General features: G+C 26.8%; 3 protein-coding genes across 3 annotated transcripts in view; 1 reads left to right on the top strand and 2 right to left on the bottom strand.

Moving 5' to 3' along the window:
- The window catches only part of LOC149060787 (uncharacterized), a 40,006-nt gene that overhangs the window by 17,087 nt on the left and 4,321 nt on the right, over window positions 1-18,598 (bottom strand). The window lies entirely within an intron of this gene.
- LOC149060789 (insulin-like growth factor) lies at window positions 2,464-6,595 on the top strand. Its single transcript, XM_089217475.1, has 3 exons — window positions 2,464-2,631; window positions 5,918-6,087; window positions 6,337-6,595. The coding sequence occupies exons 2-3, from the start codon at window positions 5,928-5,930 to the stop codon at window positions 6,462-6,464; spliced, it is 288 nt and encodes a 95-aa protein (XP_089073601.1). The 5' UTR covers window positions 2,464-2,631; window positions 5,918-5,927; the 3' UTR covers window positions 6,465-6,595.
- Window positions 13,320-17,187, bottom strand: LOC149060790 (uncharacterized; the record flags this gene model as incomplete). Its single annotated transcript, XM_089223435.1, has 3 exons — window positions 13,320-16,659; window positions 16,814-16,903; window positions 16,970-17,187. Coding segments are annotated over 3 exons (402 nt in total), but the record flags the coding sequence as incomplete, so codon positions are not given.

An 18,598-nucleotide genomic window follows, 5' to 3' on the forward strand; every position in this document is an offset into this window, starting at 1 on the left:
ATTTACTCCGCATTACATCACTGTATATGCGACGTTTATCTTGCTGACATGCCTGTCCATTAAGCCATGGGATAGGTCAGAACGGGCGGCGAGCTGCTGTGATAGTATTATTATCATTATTATTATTATTATTGCTATTATCACTATTATTATTATTATTATTATGATTTATCATTAGTTTTGTTATTATATAATATATTATTTTGGAGGTTATGTTCAACTTTTGTTTTATGTCTGAAGTAGCGAGAATGTGCGCGCACCAGACACACACGTTTCTGTCTTATTAATATTATGTTTTGTATGAGTATGTTATTAAACGAAAGTTAGTCCCGAAAGTCTTTGGTATTTCTTACAAAATTAATGTTATTTGATTTTGTATTAAGTTTCAAAATAAACAAAAACATTTTTTAATTATTTTAAGACAATAATTAGATAAATCGATATGTCATTCCCTCAAACATATTATTCTCTTTATTTTTTGTAATGGGTAATTTTACTCACTGAAGATTACTTAAAAACATAAAAAAATGATTCTACGTTTTGTCTATGTTGAGCGTGGGCCAGAGAGAAAAAAATGGTGAGCAGACATTCTCATATATAAAATCGTTGTCATTTCTAATTTCAACCCTTAAATGTTTAATCTAACAAAATAAAAGATTTAACTTTATACATTTTAATACCTATAAAATAAATAATATCTTCATGAAATTACGCTAAAATTATCTATTCCTAACTAATCCTGTATAATATTTATATTTATTGTTATCAGAAATTTAAATAATGGCAAACTTTCATATTGTCTTGCTGGTATTCTGTCTGGTCAGTTTTGACACATTATAGCTAAATATTAACACGGTTCTTACTGGGACAACGAGAACTACTTTTGTGGATCAAGGATGACAAATAAACTACAAGCGATTTCCAATGGAAAATACAATGAGATACCTTGTGAGTTTCTAGCAATTCATTTTTAAATACTTAAAATTCTTCAATCATAGTCATATTGTTTACGCTTGTTATGAGGATGGGAAGTCTGACATTGTTGCACATACATTAGATAATAATATTATTATAAGTGCACTCTGGGCCATATTATCTTGACTAATGAATATAGCCCCAATACTTTAGTGCAGTAAAAGTTTGTAGTAGCTTCTGATATCACTAACATCGAAATATTGACATACACAATTTTTTTTCACAGCTGGCGAGGACCATCTTTTGTCGAGATAATCTATTGAGCACCGGAGACAATTGGGAATACCGCTGATCGTGGAGGAATGCTGTACAACACCCAGCACTAGATGAACATTGAAAATGTATTGTGTATCAGATGTCCGATAGGTATCTAACCAATGCAATCAAATAAATTATCGATTTTTGTTTAAATCAATACCAATCCGCGTCAACTAGTTTCATTGGACTCATTAAAATGTAAGAGGTTTTTGATTTCGTATCAGATCATTTTTAACATTTTTTTTTTACCATTTGATTATATGCATTGTACTCGTATATTAATTGGTTGTAACTAAAAAGGTTTTAATGTTTAGACTGGTGGAATTAAACCACACAGTCCAAATCTTCCAAAATTTCTTGTATCTGCTATTGATTCAAAATTGAACAGATTAAGGTTATATATCCCACAAGATTTCCAACGATGTCCAAATGAAAATAGCCGAAATCATCTATTGCAGGATGTTAGTCGTTGGAAAGCAACGGAACTGAGACAATGCATTTTATACACCGGTATGGCAGTTTTTCATAATGTTTTAGAGAAAAAAGTTTACGGCCATTTTATAGTCTTGTGTGTTGCTATAATAATTATGACGACAGATAATATATCTGAAGAATATATTTTATTTGCAAACAAATTACTAATTTATGGAAATTCGATAAAAAAAAAAAAAAAAAAAAATATGAATTTACCTCTGAACAATACAAATTCTATCGTTCTACTCGGTAAATATTATTCCTTATTTATCCTTAATGCAATTCCAAATTGGAACAATTGTAACAATATTAAGTCAATAAATTATGCATATTGATGTGTATTATTACGTATTTTAAATACTTATATATAATAGAAATAAGTTAACCAACATCATAACTAAATTCATAGCATTATATTGGTTTTAGGTCTTGGTTTGTTGTATTATTCTTGGACATACAGGAGATTCAACAAGTGCCATTAGAATGGTTGTCTTTGCTTGGGAACAATGGTAATGGAAAGTGTTGGTTTCCTTTTACCAAGCATGACCAAACCAAAATATTTTTTAGTCCTACACAAATAACAAAAATGATTATTGAATGTTCTATGGAGATGGTATACTCTACAACATACAAAAAGTTAAAGGGCCTTTTAGTGAGTTATTCCATTGTTGCTATTTCTAATTATTATTTATTTATTTTTATTCATTGATATTAAGTTACTCACATAATTAAATTTTTTTTTTAGCCAATGAAATACAAGCTAGGAGAGTAGCGAAAGCTTGGTCACGTTCAGAAGATAATGATGACATAGGAAGTGAACAGTTGCAGGCTGGTTGTTCCAGAAGGAAAATAACTGCCATAAGCAGTTGGGCATCCAGTACAATGTAGATTGTCTACTACTACGCCATTTAAAATAAACAATAGGTATAGTACCTACCAGGTAAATAATAATTTTTCTCGTGTTAGTCAAACAAAAATATTGTTTTACATATTATGTAATATTTTACACATAACATACAAAAACCGTTAGGACTGCAATCAGAAAATAAATTATATTTAATTGAATGATGTTTTTTAAACTAAAATAATAAGTGTATGCTCAGTTACATGAAAAATTGATTAATTTATTGGTACAATAAAGTTTAATGAACCATTTAAAGGCCATTAAATCATGTTTAAAGAACCAAATTACTCTTATAACTCTCACTATTATTTCAATAAATGTTAAGTTACTGTTATTTTTTCATGCGGACAGGCATAAGTATTTGTAGAGTTAAATTTAATTAATTTCCCTGCATCAAAACTTTATTATTTCTACTAATCTATTAAACGAGTTTGTTAAATTAAACTAGTTCTCTGAAAATAATGACTGTGGTTTGGAACAAAACACAAATAAGAATTTATTTGATTTTATAACATCAGCAACTTCCGATAATTTTTTGGAATATAGTTTTATTACTGGTGATACTGAAAACATTTCTGTACTAGGTACCTCTTGTAAAATATGTGGTCAATCAATTTACTTCAAAAGATAAAAGATTTCGATATAATATATTTAGATCACTTTTCAAAGTATTTGTTTTATATTTTTGTATTTTTAAACATATTTTATTTTTTAACTGGATTTGAAAATGTCCCAATTCAGTTTTTTAATTTTAATACATTATTAGCACTTAAAAAATATTTGTAGTTATGAACTATTTTTACTTCAAATTATTACTCAATTAGCTAAAAGCTAATTTTACTATATATCATTATGATACATTTTGGTACTTGGTAAACTAAAATTAAAATAGTTATTTTTAATTATATCATCTGTTAATAGAAATAGCATCTTAGTGTTGGTGAAAAATTAAAAAAGCAAAGAGAAAATTAAAAACAACTGAAATTGAAATTGCCAAAAATATATTATTATGAACTTTGCATAAAACATAATGTTAAATTATGCTATAAAATCAGACAATGAATGCAAAAACATTTACAGCATAAAGATTTGATTTACTAAAAATCAAAATCACAATAATAATAAATAGGACACGGATTCTGTAACATTTACTATTATTTATTGTTTTTTTTTGTTTTAAATTTGTTGTCAGTTAATAATTTTTACACTGTAATAATTGTATAAATATTTGTTGTTGTGCAAGAATTGTAATTCATGTTACATACTATTTATATGAAATTTTTTTCTTTTTCAAATTTATCCGATATACATAATACTATGTTTCGACTTAAAACGTATGTGTAGTCTTGAAGGGAAATAGGGAATATTGATTTGATTACCCATTGATTATTTTGTTTGATGAGGCATATCAATCTCAACATTGTGCCTATACAATATAAGTATGAATATACATGGTATTATCAGATAGCTATAATAACACTGTAATAAACTATAATATGAATAAAAAGTATACTTTGCTAAATTTAGTCTAAAAAGTGTACTAGTATATATTTACTGCAACTACATCCAAGCCCCAAGAAATAAAAATGTAACATTATAAAAATAATTTGATACATCTATATTCAAATGTTTTATCTGACATTTTATTAATTGATAACAATGATTAACGTCTTAACGACGACGAAGTGGGTAATTTTACGGTTACGATTCATATTTTGTTAATATAGCGGTTAGCTTAGAGAAAACAAAAACAACTGTAGCTCAGTGTGACCGTATGTAAAATAAATCAGTAAATTGTATTTAGCTCCAATCGCGGTTTTCAAGCGTCCATTATGGTTTCACATATTCTAAGATAGCATTTGTGAACCTGTTGTTAAAAACACGTTTTCGAGTCACCTTCATTCTTTCGCTCAAGTCTTAGTAATTTTTTACAAATTATACAAATACAATAATTGGAATTGATAATTTATTCCACAATATTCCGTAAGTACCGTTTGCCCTATCTATACTCCGCGTTAGACGGCGTATTTTACTATTGAGGAACATATAGTTCATATACATTAATAATACAATCATGCATCTACTATTTGAAAGAGAATTGCTCGTAAATTGTTGACGTGTAGACAATTCTTTAAAATTACTTGCTATGGAAATAAATAATCATAATATCAAACATCGTGGTTTAATATCGCATCTATGAGTAGAATAAATTAATGCACAATTTAAGGTAGAAGTTATATAGTAAGAAATATAAACTTTTTCTTTTTATATAATTTTATAATGGTCAACAATCTCATAAACGTTATAGTACTAGATTACAACTTGTGTCGCGAAGAAGTGACCGGCTGGCAGTTTATGCAGTATATGAGGGTATATCTTCAGATATGAAAAAAATCTCTTTTAAGAGTGTGACTAACATACTTCTTTCTTTCAATACTGGTTTGATTTTGTATGTTAGTTGAAGCACAATAGTTTTAAAAAAATCTTACGATAAAAAAGTTATTTAATATACAATTAAAAAAATATGTGGTAGTTTCAGTTTTGAATAAAACAAAGTTTAACTGTAGATAACAAAAAAAAAAAAAAAAATAAAACGTTAGATCCATCCTATAAGAGAGATTTTAATAACTTGAGATATACTATTCTGTGACACAAGCAAGTCATTTCTTGGAGAAACGCAAAGGTTTCTATATTAAGCAAATGTAAAAGCCATGTTGTGTTTATTAAAAAAAAAAAAAAAACTTTTATTATTTATAAGATTAGAATATTATATTTAATTTCAATATAGTACTGTTTTTAATCATTTTTTATGGTTAAACTCTAATTTAAAATGCTACCAATATCTATAATAGTAATTTATTAACAGCAAATTAAATCAAAAATTTTATTAACATTATCTGATATTCTAAACTATTCATGTACACCTGCAGTATTTGTTAATCATAAGACATAGCAAACATTTTAGTTTACAAAAACAGCATAAATGGATACATAAAGGTAAAAACTGTTATTCACTGGTAATTTATTAACATTAGTATAAAATACTTATACTTCCAACAATGTTAGTAACAATATCCACCAAATCAAATATATTTAAAATTATTGCATGCTCTTCAGATAATATTTTGATTATTAACCAAGCTGATTAAATGGTATAAAAACAATCATTTCTAATTTAAAACCCTCAAATGTATAATCCAATAAAATAACTATAAATCAGAGTTAGTAGTGAGAATGATATATTAAAATCACCAATCCTTAACTAATTATGTACAACACTTCACATTTATATTGTTTTGTTATCAGATTTTCAATAATGGAAAACTTTCATATTTTCTTACTGGTACTCTGTCTGGTCGGATTATCATGTCCTCAAAAATACGATCCTTACTGGGACAACAAGTACTATTTTTGTGGGTCGAGTTTGACTGATGAAATGCAGATCATTTGCAAAGGAAGATATAATGAGCTACCTGGTGAGTATTTAGGAAGCTATTTTTAAATACCTACTTAAAGTTCTTAAGATTCATCGACCAAAATTCTTTAACGCTTGTCCTGAGATTGGGAAGTCAAAAACAGATGACTCGATGTAATATGTCGTAAAATTATTATAATTGCACTTTGGACAATATTTTCTTGGATAATGAATATTGCGCCAATATACATTTGTTATAGCATTATACATCTCAGACAGTAATATTGACATGCACATTTATTGTTTGTAGTTGACGAGGAGCAGTTATCTATTGAGAATCGGAGACAATTAGGATTGCCACTAATCGTCGATGAATGCTGTGAGGTGCCCTGCACTAGAAGAACACTGACGATGTATTGTGCTCCAGATGCCTTATAGGTACCTAACCAATCCAACTAATAAATTATCGAAATTTTTAGATTCATATAAATCCTTGTCAACTAGTTTCATTTGATTGACTAACATTTATTATTACTTTTTTTCAGATTACACTATTTTTTTTTATAGCATGTAGCATATTATCATTATGTTCATTTTAATAAATCGTGTACTTTCTCTATTATTTCTTTTGTTATTGAACTTGGACATTTCAAAGATATTGATATTATGTTTTACGTTGGTTAATAGGAGAGATTATAAGAATGGTTTGGACTTTATAATAATAACTATTTTTGTCAGCGTTCACATCCAATGCATTTAAAGAATTCCTAACCCAAACAAAGGTTAGATTTAATGCAAGTGGCAACAGAAACATCTAGGGCAAATAGACAAGTCGAAAGGTTGAATCGTCGTATAACTGCAATACTAGCAAAAAAGACTGTGACATTAAATATATCGGACTAAGTACTTGGTGAGGTTGAGTATGCCTTGAATAATATGTCAAGTGCTTCGGCGGGCGAAGCCCCGTCTAAATTATTATTTGGAGTGCATTAAGGGTGCACAGTGGAGAATAGTTTTAAAAGGTTATTGTTGGAAATAGGCGAAGAAAAGAGTTTGGAACAAATGAGGAGAGGCTGAAGATAAAATCTTAAAGAGTCACTCATATAATAAAAAATACTATGATAGAAAATATAAAAACCTACATTGTATAAAAAAGGAGATTTTGTTACGATAAAGAACACAGATGTAAATGTGGGAGTTAATAAAACATTAACAGCCAGATTTAAGGGTCCATATTATGTGATGTATAAAATCGTATCAAATAATAGATTTATAGTGAAAGACATTGAGGGGTTTCAACACACTCAAATACCATATGAAGGGGCAATGAGTTCAGATAATTTAAAAAATTGGAGTAGGACTGTAAAGGAATAATTATTGCTATGAAATATTAAAATGTACTGACATTTTGTGTTACTAGATGTTGTATATAATGTATAATTTATATAATATACATAAATTAATAAATAATATTGTTTATATTCTGTGTTGATATATTATTGGTGATTATGTATTGATTTGTATTATGTAGTCAATTATTATTTGTGTATTAATCTCTGAGTCTAGGATAGGCCATGGCTAAATAGAATGGCAGTCAGCAAGATAATCAAAATGCTCTATGAATACGCAGTTTACTCCAGATCACGTCACGTTCCCGCCGTTTTCAAGTAAGCCATTATTACGATTATGTTATGTTATATTTTATGCCATGAATTCATTTTTTTTACCATGATTTACTCCGCATTACATCACTGTATATGCGACGTTTATCTTTCTGACATGCCTGTCCATTAAGCCATGGGATAGGTCAGAACGGGCGGCGAGCTGCTGTGATAGTATTATTATCATTATTATTATTATTATTGCTATTATCACTATTATTATTATTATTATTATGATTTATCATTAGTTTTGTTATTATATAATATATTATTTTGGAGGTTATGTTCAACTTTTGTTTTATGTCTGAAGTAGCGAGAATGTGCGCGCACCAGACACACACGTTTCTGTCTTATTAATATTATGTTTTGTATGAGTATGTTATTAAACGAAAGTTAGTCCCGAAAGTCTTTGGTATTTCTTACAAAATTAATGTTATTTGATTTTGTATTAAGTTTCAAAATAAACAAAAACATTTTTTAATTATTTTAAGACAATAATTAGATAAATCGATATGTCATTCCCTCAAACATATTATTCTCTTTATTTTTTGTAATGGGTAATTTTACTCACTGAAGATTACTTAAAAACATAAAAAAATGATTCTACGTTTTGTCTATGTTGAGCGTGGGCCAGAGAGAAAAAAATGGTGAGCAGACATTCTCATATATAAAATCGTTGTCATTTCTAATTTCAACCCTTAAATGTTTAATCTAACAAAATAAAAGATTTAACTTTATACATTTTAATACCTATAAAATAAATAATATCTTCATGAAATTACGCTAAAATTATCTATTCCTAACTAATCCTGTATAATATTTATATTTATTGTTATCAGAAATTTAAATAATGGCAAACTTTCATATTGTCTTGCTGGTATTCTGTCTGGTCAGTTTTGACACATTATAGCTAAATATTAACACGGTTCTTACTGGGACAACGAGAACTACTTTTGTGGATCAAGGATGACAAATAAACTACAAGCGATTTCCAATGGAAAATACAATGAGATACCTTGTGAGTTTCTAGCAATTCATTTTTAAATACTTAAAATTCTTCAATCATAGTCATATTGTTTACGCTTGTTATGAGGATGGGAAGTCTGACATTGTTGCACATACATTAGATAATAATATTATTATAAGTGCACTCTGGGCCATATTATCTTGACTAATGAATATAGCCCCAATACTTTAGTGCAGTAAAAGTTTGTAGTAGCTTCTGATATCACTAACATCGAAATATTGACATACACAATTTTTTTTCACAGCTGGCGAGGACCATCTTTTGTCGAGATAATCTATTGAGCACCGGAGACAATTGGGAATACCGCTGATCGTGGAGGAATGCTGTACAACACCCAGCACTAGATGAACATTGAAAATGTATTGTGTATCAGATGTCCGATAGGTATCTAACCAATGCAATCAAATAAATTATCGATTTTTGTTTAAATCAATACCAATCCGCGTCAACTAGTTTCATTGGACTCATTAAAATGTAAGAGGTTTTTGATTTCGTATCAGATCATTTTTAACATTTTTTTTTTACCATTTGATTATATGCATTGTACTCGTATATTAATTGGTTGTAACTAAAAAGGTTTTAATGTTTAGACTGGTGGAATTAAACCACACAGTCCAAATCTTCCAAAATTTCTTGTATCTGCTATTGATTCAAAATTGAACAGATTAAGGTTATATATCCCACAAGATTTCCAACGATGTCCAAATGAAAATAGCCGAAATCATCTATTGCAGGATGTTAGTCGTTGGAAAGCAACGGAACTGAGACAATGCATTTTATACACCGGTATGGCAGTTTTTCATAATGTTTTAGAGAAAAAAGTTTACGGCCATTTTATAGTCTTGTGTGTTGCTATAATAATTATGACGACAGATAATATATCTGAAGAATATATTTTATTTGCAAACAAATTACTAATTTATGGAAATTCGATAAAAAAAAAAAAAAAAAAAAATATGAATTTACCTCTGAACAATACAAATTCTATCGTTCTACTCGGTAAATATTATTCCTTATTTATCCTTAATGCAATTCCAAATTGGAACAATTGGAACAATATTAAGTCAATAAATTATGCATATTGATGTGTATTATTACGTATTTTAAATACTTATATATAATAGAAATAAGTTAACCAACATCATAACTAAATTCATAGCATTATATTGGTTTTAGGTCTTGGTTTGTTGTATTATTCTTGGACATACAGGAGATTCAACAAGTGCCATTAGAATGGTTGTCTTTGCTTGGGAACAATGGTAATGGAAAGTGTTGGTTTCCTTTTACCAAGCATGACCAAACCAAAATATTTTTTAGTCCTACACAAATAACAAAAATGATTATTGAATGTTCTATGGAGATGGTATACTCTACAACATACAAAAAGTTAAAGGGCCTTTTAGTGAGTTATTCCATTGTTGCTATTTCTAATTATTATTTATTTATTTTTATTCATTGATATTAAGTTACTCACATAATTAAATTTTTTTTTTAGCCAATGAAATACAAGCTAGGAGAGTAGCGAAAGCTTGGTCACGTTCAGAAGATAATGATGACATAGGAAGTGAACAGTTGCAGGCTGGTTGTTCCAGAAGGAAAATAACTGCCATAAGCAGTTGGGCATCCAGTACAATGTAGATTGTCTACTACTACGCCATTTAAAATAAACAATAGGTATAGTACCTACCAGGTAAATAATAATTTTTCTCGTGTTAGTCAAACAAAAATATTGTTTTACATATTATGTAATATTTTACACATAACATACAAAAACCGTTAGGACTGCAATCAGAAAATAAATTATATTTAATTGAATGATGTTTTTTAAACTAAAATAATAAGTGTATGCTCAGTTACATGAAAAATTGATTAATTTATTGGTACAATAAAGTTTAATGAACCATTTAAAGGCCATTAAATCATGTTTAAAGAACCAAATTACTCTTATAACTCTCACTATTATTTCAATAAATGTTAAGTTACTGTTATTTTTTCATGCGGACAGGCATAAGTATTTGTAGAGTTAAATTTAATTAATTTCCCTGCATCAAAACTTTATTATTTCTACTAATCTATTAAACGAGTTTGTTAAATTAAACTAGTTCTCTGACAATAATGACTGTGGTTTGGAACAAAACACAAATAAGAATTTATTTGATTTTATAACATCAGCAACTTCCGATAATTTTTTGGAATATAGTTTTATTACTGGTGATACTGAAAACATTTCTGTACTAGGTACCTCTTGTAAAATATGTGGTCAATCAATTTACTTCAAAAGATAAAAGATTTCGATATAATATATTTAGATCACTTTTCAAAGTATTTGTTTTATATTTTTGTATTTTTAAACATATTTTATTTTTTAACTGGATTTGAAAATGTCCCAATTCAGTTTTTTAATTTTAATACATTATTAGCACTTAAAAAATATTTGTAGTTATGAACTATTTTTACTTCAAATTATTACTCAATTAGCTAAAAGCTAATTTTACTATATATCATTATGATACATTTTGGTACTTGGTAAACTAAAATTAAAATAGTTATTTTTAATTATATCATCTGTTAATAGAAATAGCATCTTAGTGTTGGTGAAAAATTAAAAAAGCAAAGAGAAAATTAAAAACAACTGAAATTGAAATTGCCAAAAATATATTATTATGAACTTTGCATAAAACATAATGTTAAATTATGCTATAAAATCAGACAATGAATGCAAAAACATTTACAGCATAAAGATTTGATTTACTAAAAATCAAAATCACAATAATAATAAATAGGACACGGATTCTGTAACATTTACTATTATTTATTGTTTTTTTTTGTTTTAAATTTGTTGTCAGTTAATAATTTTTACACTGTAATAATTGTATAAATATTTGTTGTTGTGCAAGAATTGTAATTCATGTTACATACTATTTATATGAAATTTTTTTCTTTTTCAAATTTATCCGATATACATAATACTATGTTTCGACTTAAAACGTATGTGTAGTCTTGAAGGGAAATAGGGAATATTGATTTGATTACCCATTGATTATTTTGTTTGATGAGGCATATCAATCTCAACATTGTGCCTATACAATATAAGTATGAATATACATGGTATTATCAGATAGCTATAATAACACTGTAATAAACTATAATATGAATAAAAAGTATACTTTGCTAAATTTAGTCTAAAAAGTGTACTAGTATATATTTACTGCAACTACATCCAAGCCCCAAGAAATAAAAATGTAACATTATAAAAATAATTTGATACATCTATATTCAATTTTAAACATTTTATGCTCTTTATTTTAATTTCGTCCCTAATATAAACATTACTGAATTTTAATTTTGACTACCGTCAAATATTACTTTTTACGTTTATACCACTGACTATAAATACATATAAATATTCAGAGACCTTTACAGTCACAAGATTTAATTACATATGTATATAAGCTGCAATATTTTAGTAAAAATTAATTGATACATATAATTTTACTGAGTTGATAACCATTGTTAACACATGGAAATATTTTGATTTATAATAATATATGTAGTGTTATTGAGTTTTGACAGTTCTAAAATTAAAAATGTATGCTTGCCAATATTATAGAAGTTATATAAATATTAATTATACAATAAGGTTTCTCATAGTTTTGAAGTTTCTAAAAGAAATTAGTTAGGTAGTTAAAATTGAAATTTATGAATAATATTACATTTTGAATGTTGTTTCAAAGTTAAGTGAAATTTACTAGGCTGACAATAGAATGAGTGCCTTAGTAACACCAACGCCAAAAATTCTGTCACCTTTCTTCGACTTATTACCTACCATAAGTATTGTTGAGGAATTATTAACACTAACTGCAAAAAATCGTGCTTTACAGAATAATGAAGAATTGGTACATGATAACTTAAGTATATTATTTATTAGAAATGTATTAAGAGGCCGTCGTGGTAAAAGTGAAAAACATACAACGCTCAAGAGATGGCGTTGTATTCCGTATCGCCGCCGTCGCATTATTATATCACGGACTGTCGTTATAGACGTTTCTCGTCAATGTAGTTGACCGTTGCGTAAATTGTCATCCAAGTATTTCTTACTATGTACTAGCGCATGGTACGTGGCTCCTAGTTCACGAGTCACGAGTCGCGACCTATTAATTAAAGCCCCTGCTTACTTAAGAATATTAATCAATAAATAAAGCATACAAATAATAATACACCAAAACTTGATTTGTATTTCTAACCCAATTACTTTTTAAAATACATGTAATAACATGTAGTAACAATAATTTCATTACGATTAAATAGGTTTTTTTAGTAACTGTGTCACGTTTTTTCGGTCACTAATAAGTTATTATAAGTACTTATCGTACGATATTTTCATCTCTAATATACTAGTATAACGTTTTAAATATTTTTGTTAGTATAAAATACATACCTGTATACTTATTTTATTTTTAAACTTAATATAGGAAGTTGAGTGTTATACATAACATATTATATGAAATAAATAGAATAATACTTTAATTTTTTATATTATTTAATACAATAGCAATTTGCAGTAAAAAAACAATCTGTATACAAACATTACAAACTTATCATGTTCATATGATCTATATAAATATAAATAATGTTTAAATAAAAAAATACACATTTAATTTATGTATAATATTTAATTGAAACATAACATTAATATATATTTAATAATTTATTAAACGGACGAACCAATTGCAATAATTATATTATGAAAACATAAAATAACGATTTACAGTATATAATATAGCTGTAGTGAGAGGTGTACAATATTATTTAAGTGATTAAATTATTAATGTATAAATTAAAAGAAACAATAGAGATACATATACAAATTTGGATTAGAGACAAATTTTTACTATTGAGAATTTAGATTCATATACAATGGATAACTAACGTATAAATAAACTTATAAATATGTGATATGTACATATTGTACATATTCTACAGTGTACATTATTATCTATACACAAAGTGCATAATTACCTAAACGTACATAATAATAAAATAAAATATATAATATAACATAATGTACTTAAATATTTTACGCATATATTTTCCGCAATAATAAAAAACCATCGGTGACTAATTAATTTATTTGTGACCATAAATCGTTACAGATGATTTTTAATTAGCGCGGCAAATAAGCATGTAAAATATAATTACAAAAAGTTATATTTTATTATTATGCACGTAGGGTAATTATGCCCTTTTTACATACAAAATATTATAATAATATGTACATAAAAAAAATAACATAAAAAATAATTTTTATTTTTAGATTCTGAACGAAGTGATGAATGTATTGATTTTAAAATGATGTGTGTGTACAGCATAACTAGTCGAAATAATGCTTCGATTTCAAACTTTGGAGGTGGTTTCCGATGTAAAATTGAAGATCCTTGGTGCATTATAGAGGTCAAAAGTAAACATTTTCCAACAGTTTTCAAAAAAATCGAGAAAAACAAAAAAAAAATGACAGAAAAACGGGAATTTTTACGCAAAACCCGTTTTCGAGCAAATCGATTTTTTTATATGGTTGTCATTCAAAAACTAATCACTGTAAATAGGTACTTGAAATTTTCACCTAATGTTTATGTTAGTGTTATCTATATACAGTTTAATTTTCAACAATTTTCTTTGAATTATTTATAGACCACTGAAATTTTCGATTTTTTTGAGAATTTTTTTATGAAGTGTCGGTAAAAAAATGTTGGACGACCAAAAAAACTTGAAAATTTAATACACGGTTCCTTATGAGTTGTTCTTATTGTAGCTAAAAAAAATTAAATAACGTTAGTCACAATTTTTTTTAATAAGCCTTTATAGTTCAAATTTTTACGAAATATGTCGAAAACGCGAAAATTTGCAAGTAATTTTGAAGTTGAAAAATCATAAAATGTTTTCTGTTTATAACTAAGGATTAAAAATATAACACTAAGTTTTCCATAAGTTTTCCTTCAAATAGCTATAGAGAAAACTCGAAGCGTCGTTATAGGAAAAATTTTAAGTGCGTTTGAATTTTAAATTTTTTCGAAATAGCGTAACGATAACGATATATCCTCAAACGATTTTAAACATTTGTTATTATTCAAAAAGTATAAGTCGTAGATACATGCAAATTTTACCAGTTATTTAGATTGGCATTTTCTTTACATGATTTAATTTTCAAAATATTTTGACTTTTTTTGAGGTATTTATAGATAACTGAAATTTTCAATTTTTCTGAAAAAATTTTTTTGAAGTGTTGATAAAATTTTTTTGGCCCTATCAAAATACTTGAAAATTTAATACAAAGTTCCTCATAAGTTATTCATACAGTGATTAAAAAATTACAAAAATACATAGGCACGATTTTTTTATTAGCATTTGAATTTCAAATTTTGAATAAATACATAAAAATTAAGGCAATGTTCAAATTATCTTAGATCGAAATTCATAAAAGTTTTTCTTTTTATACCTAAGATTTGAAAATTTTATACAAGGCTCCTAAAATATTTACACAATATTATTTGAAAAATAAAAGAAATATAATATAGTCACACATTTTTTTAATAAGCATTTACAGTTCAAATTTTGACTAAATACATAAAAATCACGAAAATTCGTAAATTATTTTATCCTAGAAATTCATAAAAAAATTTCCTTTTAAATCTAAGATTTGAAAATTTAATACAAGATTTCTTACAAATTTGTCAATCTTTATCTCAAAAAAAATGTCAACTGGAAGTTCAAATTAAATTTTTATTAGCATTTGAATTTCAAATATTGACAGAAATTCGTCAAAACCATGAATATTTGCAAATTATTTTGTAGTTCAAAATTCATAATATTGTTTGTATTTATATCTAAGGTTATAAAATTTAACACCAAGTTTTCCATAAGTTTTGCTTCAAATAGCTATAGAGAAAATTTGAAGCGTCATTATAGGAAAAATGTTTTGAGCGTTTGAGTTTTAAATTTTTATGAAATCGCGTAATGATAACGATTTATCGTCGTTAATTCATACGCACTTAAAATTTGTCCTATAATGATGCTTCGAGTTTTCTCTATAGCTACTCGAAGGAAAACTTATGGAAAAAATAGTGTTGTATTTTTAATCCTTAGTTATAAATGCAAACAATTTTATGATTTCTCAACTTCAAAATTACTTGCAAATTTTCGCGTTTTCGACAGATTTCGTAAAATTTTGAACTGTAAACGCTTATTAAAAAAAATTGTGACTTACGATTTTTAATTTTTTTTAGCTACAATAATAACAACTCATAAGGAACCGTGTATTAAATTTTCAAGTTTTTTTGGTCGTCCTAATTTTTTTACTGACACTTCAAAAAAAATTCCCAAAAAAATCGAAAATTTCAGCGGTCAATAAACAACTCAAAAAAAGTCGAAAATTTTTAAAAATTTAACTGTATATAGATATCACTAACATTAACATTTGGTGAAAATTTCAAGTATTTACAGTGATTAGTTTTTGAATAACAACCATATAAAAATTCCCGTTTTTCTGTCATTTTTTTTTTTGTTTTTCTCGATTTTTTTTAATACTGTTGGAAAATGTTTACTTTTGACCTCTATAATACACCAAGGATCTTCAATTTTACATCGGAAACCACCCCCAAAGTTTGAAATCGAAGCATTATTTCGACTAGTTATGCTGTACACAGACACAAAAAAAAAAACACACATCATTGTAAAATCAATACATTCATCACTTCGTTCAGAATTTAAAAAAATGTATATGATGTATGTTTTATATATAAAAATAAAAATTTATAGTAGATTTCATACAATAAAATGGCTATAAATTATTAAACTTTACCTAATTGTTTCCTTCGATGAGCATGGTGTTTGATTAACAGCTCCCAAGAAAAAAGGTGCCATAACAGATTCTATGGCCTCTGGATTGTGACTTAAAAATAATTACAATAAAATTGTATTATATAATTAAAAATCATACTAGTACATAGATTAAGTTTAATTATAATTTATTTTTAATTAATATTATAATTATGGTATTATACATTTGAATAACAACCTAAAAATTATTACACTTAAAACTTTACCTAATTATTTCCTTTGATGAACATGGTGGTTGATTGTCAGCACCTAAGTAACATGATTCTACAATAGGTTCTGCGATTTCTGGATTGGGACTTTGTTAACATACCTAATTTTAGTGAATTGTATTAAATTAATAATAATAATATATAGGTACCTACCTCTTAGTCTTATCACGAATTCCTAGAATATTCATCACTCGAGAACTCAGCGATTTTTTAACTGATAATTTTTTTGATGCGCAGCGACGAGTTTTTTTGTTGAGTTGATCCATTTTCACGTGAATATATAATTTAAAAATATATAAACCGTAATAAAAATCTAGCGAAAATGTATTAGTTACTAGTTTACTACTACCAATAATTACTGGCGTGAACAGTTAGACATGCAGGATGTCAATATTTGAATCCATTTATTTCAATATTTAATGTTTTATCATTAATAATTAAATAATTAAATAATTGTTATTTATTTAGAGACTTTCTTTTATGTTATCGACGACGTGAATAAGATAACACATAAAGACATATACGAATCAAACATATTACATATAAATTATAATTGACCTAAGTGGCTTAGTCCTATCGGCTATACAAATTATCATTCGCTGCATTTTTTTTTTTTTAAATATATACATAACTTCCAAGAGTCTCCGTAAAATTCAAATTTTACATAGATAGGTAGATACTTCTTATACACAAGTATAATTATATAATTATCATATCATAACCTAACCTACGTATTTTATACTGAAGATTATAGCATAAAATATTATTCATAAATAATATATAAATGAATCACTAATTGAAACAAAAATTATTAGGGTACGTTATTAAATAAAAATGCGTGGGCGGGTGGGTAAATTTTTTTAACTGCTCGTGCTCTCAAATTACCTTTGTGTGCCAATAGAGAAATATAATTACTACAATACTTGCACCTTACAAATACAATATAAAAAAATAAATTAATAAACAATGTTATATGTAATCTTGAAAAATATATTCGTAAATTAATAATATTATATAAATCGTATAATGTTTCAGCAAATTTTGTTTGACATACAATAATAAAATTGGCGTATATTATGTTGATTGAATGTTAATTAATATACAAAAACAATAATTTGTGTACTTAGTATTATGAAATATTACATATTTTTTTATCCATCGTTGATAATTTTTTTCACAGCGTATGATTTTAAGTTTTTTACATAATATACAGTTATACTGATTTAAATGTAAAAACATTCATCTGAAATATCAAATATCCAATTTTATCGAATAGTTTACTACAGTTTGAAAAAAAAAATTGTTTGAATCGGACGTTTTCTCGCTGATTAGTTACAGTTTTAAGATTTGGTTCCATTTTGCGTAAAATACGATAGTAATAGGAATACGAAAATTAGAAATGTAAAATAATATTATTCAATGACAAAATTATTATTTTCATTTCGACAATTTGGCTATTTATAACCAGCGCGCGGCCGAGATAGATAACCAGTTTTGACCTACGGAGCGGTACCGCTGCTTATGAACGCGGGGTGGTGGCAGAAGTACTGTTCAAAATGCTGCCACTGTAGTCACTAGAGCAGCACATGACGACGGCGAATTCATGATTTTTTTGCCAAAAACATACTTTTTTATTTCCAATAGTACTAAGGCCTCGTTGATCGTAGAAACATGATTTTAGTATCAAAATAATCACGAGAAGTTGTACTTAAAAATCTTGGAACAGATTTTCGATACCTCAATTTGCTGATTTTATATAATTTTTTAAAAAAATTAAAATTT

This window comes from Diuraphis noxia, unplaced genomic scaffold (genome assembly GCF_037042655.1).
Source record: "Diuraphis noxia isolate RWA-SAM2 unplaced genomic scaffold, SU_Dnox_SAM2 contig0001, whole genome shotgun sequence".
Classification (NCBI taxonomy): Eukaryota; Metazoa; Arthropoda; class Insecta; order Hemiptera; family Aphididae; genus Diuraphis; species Diuraphis noxia.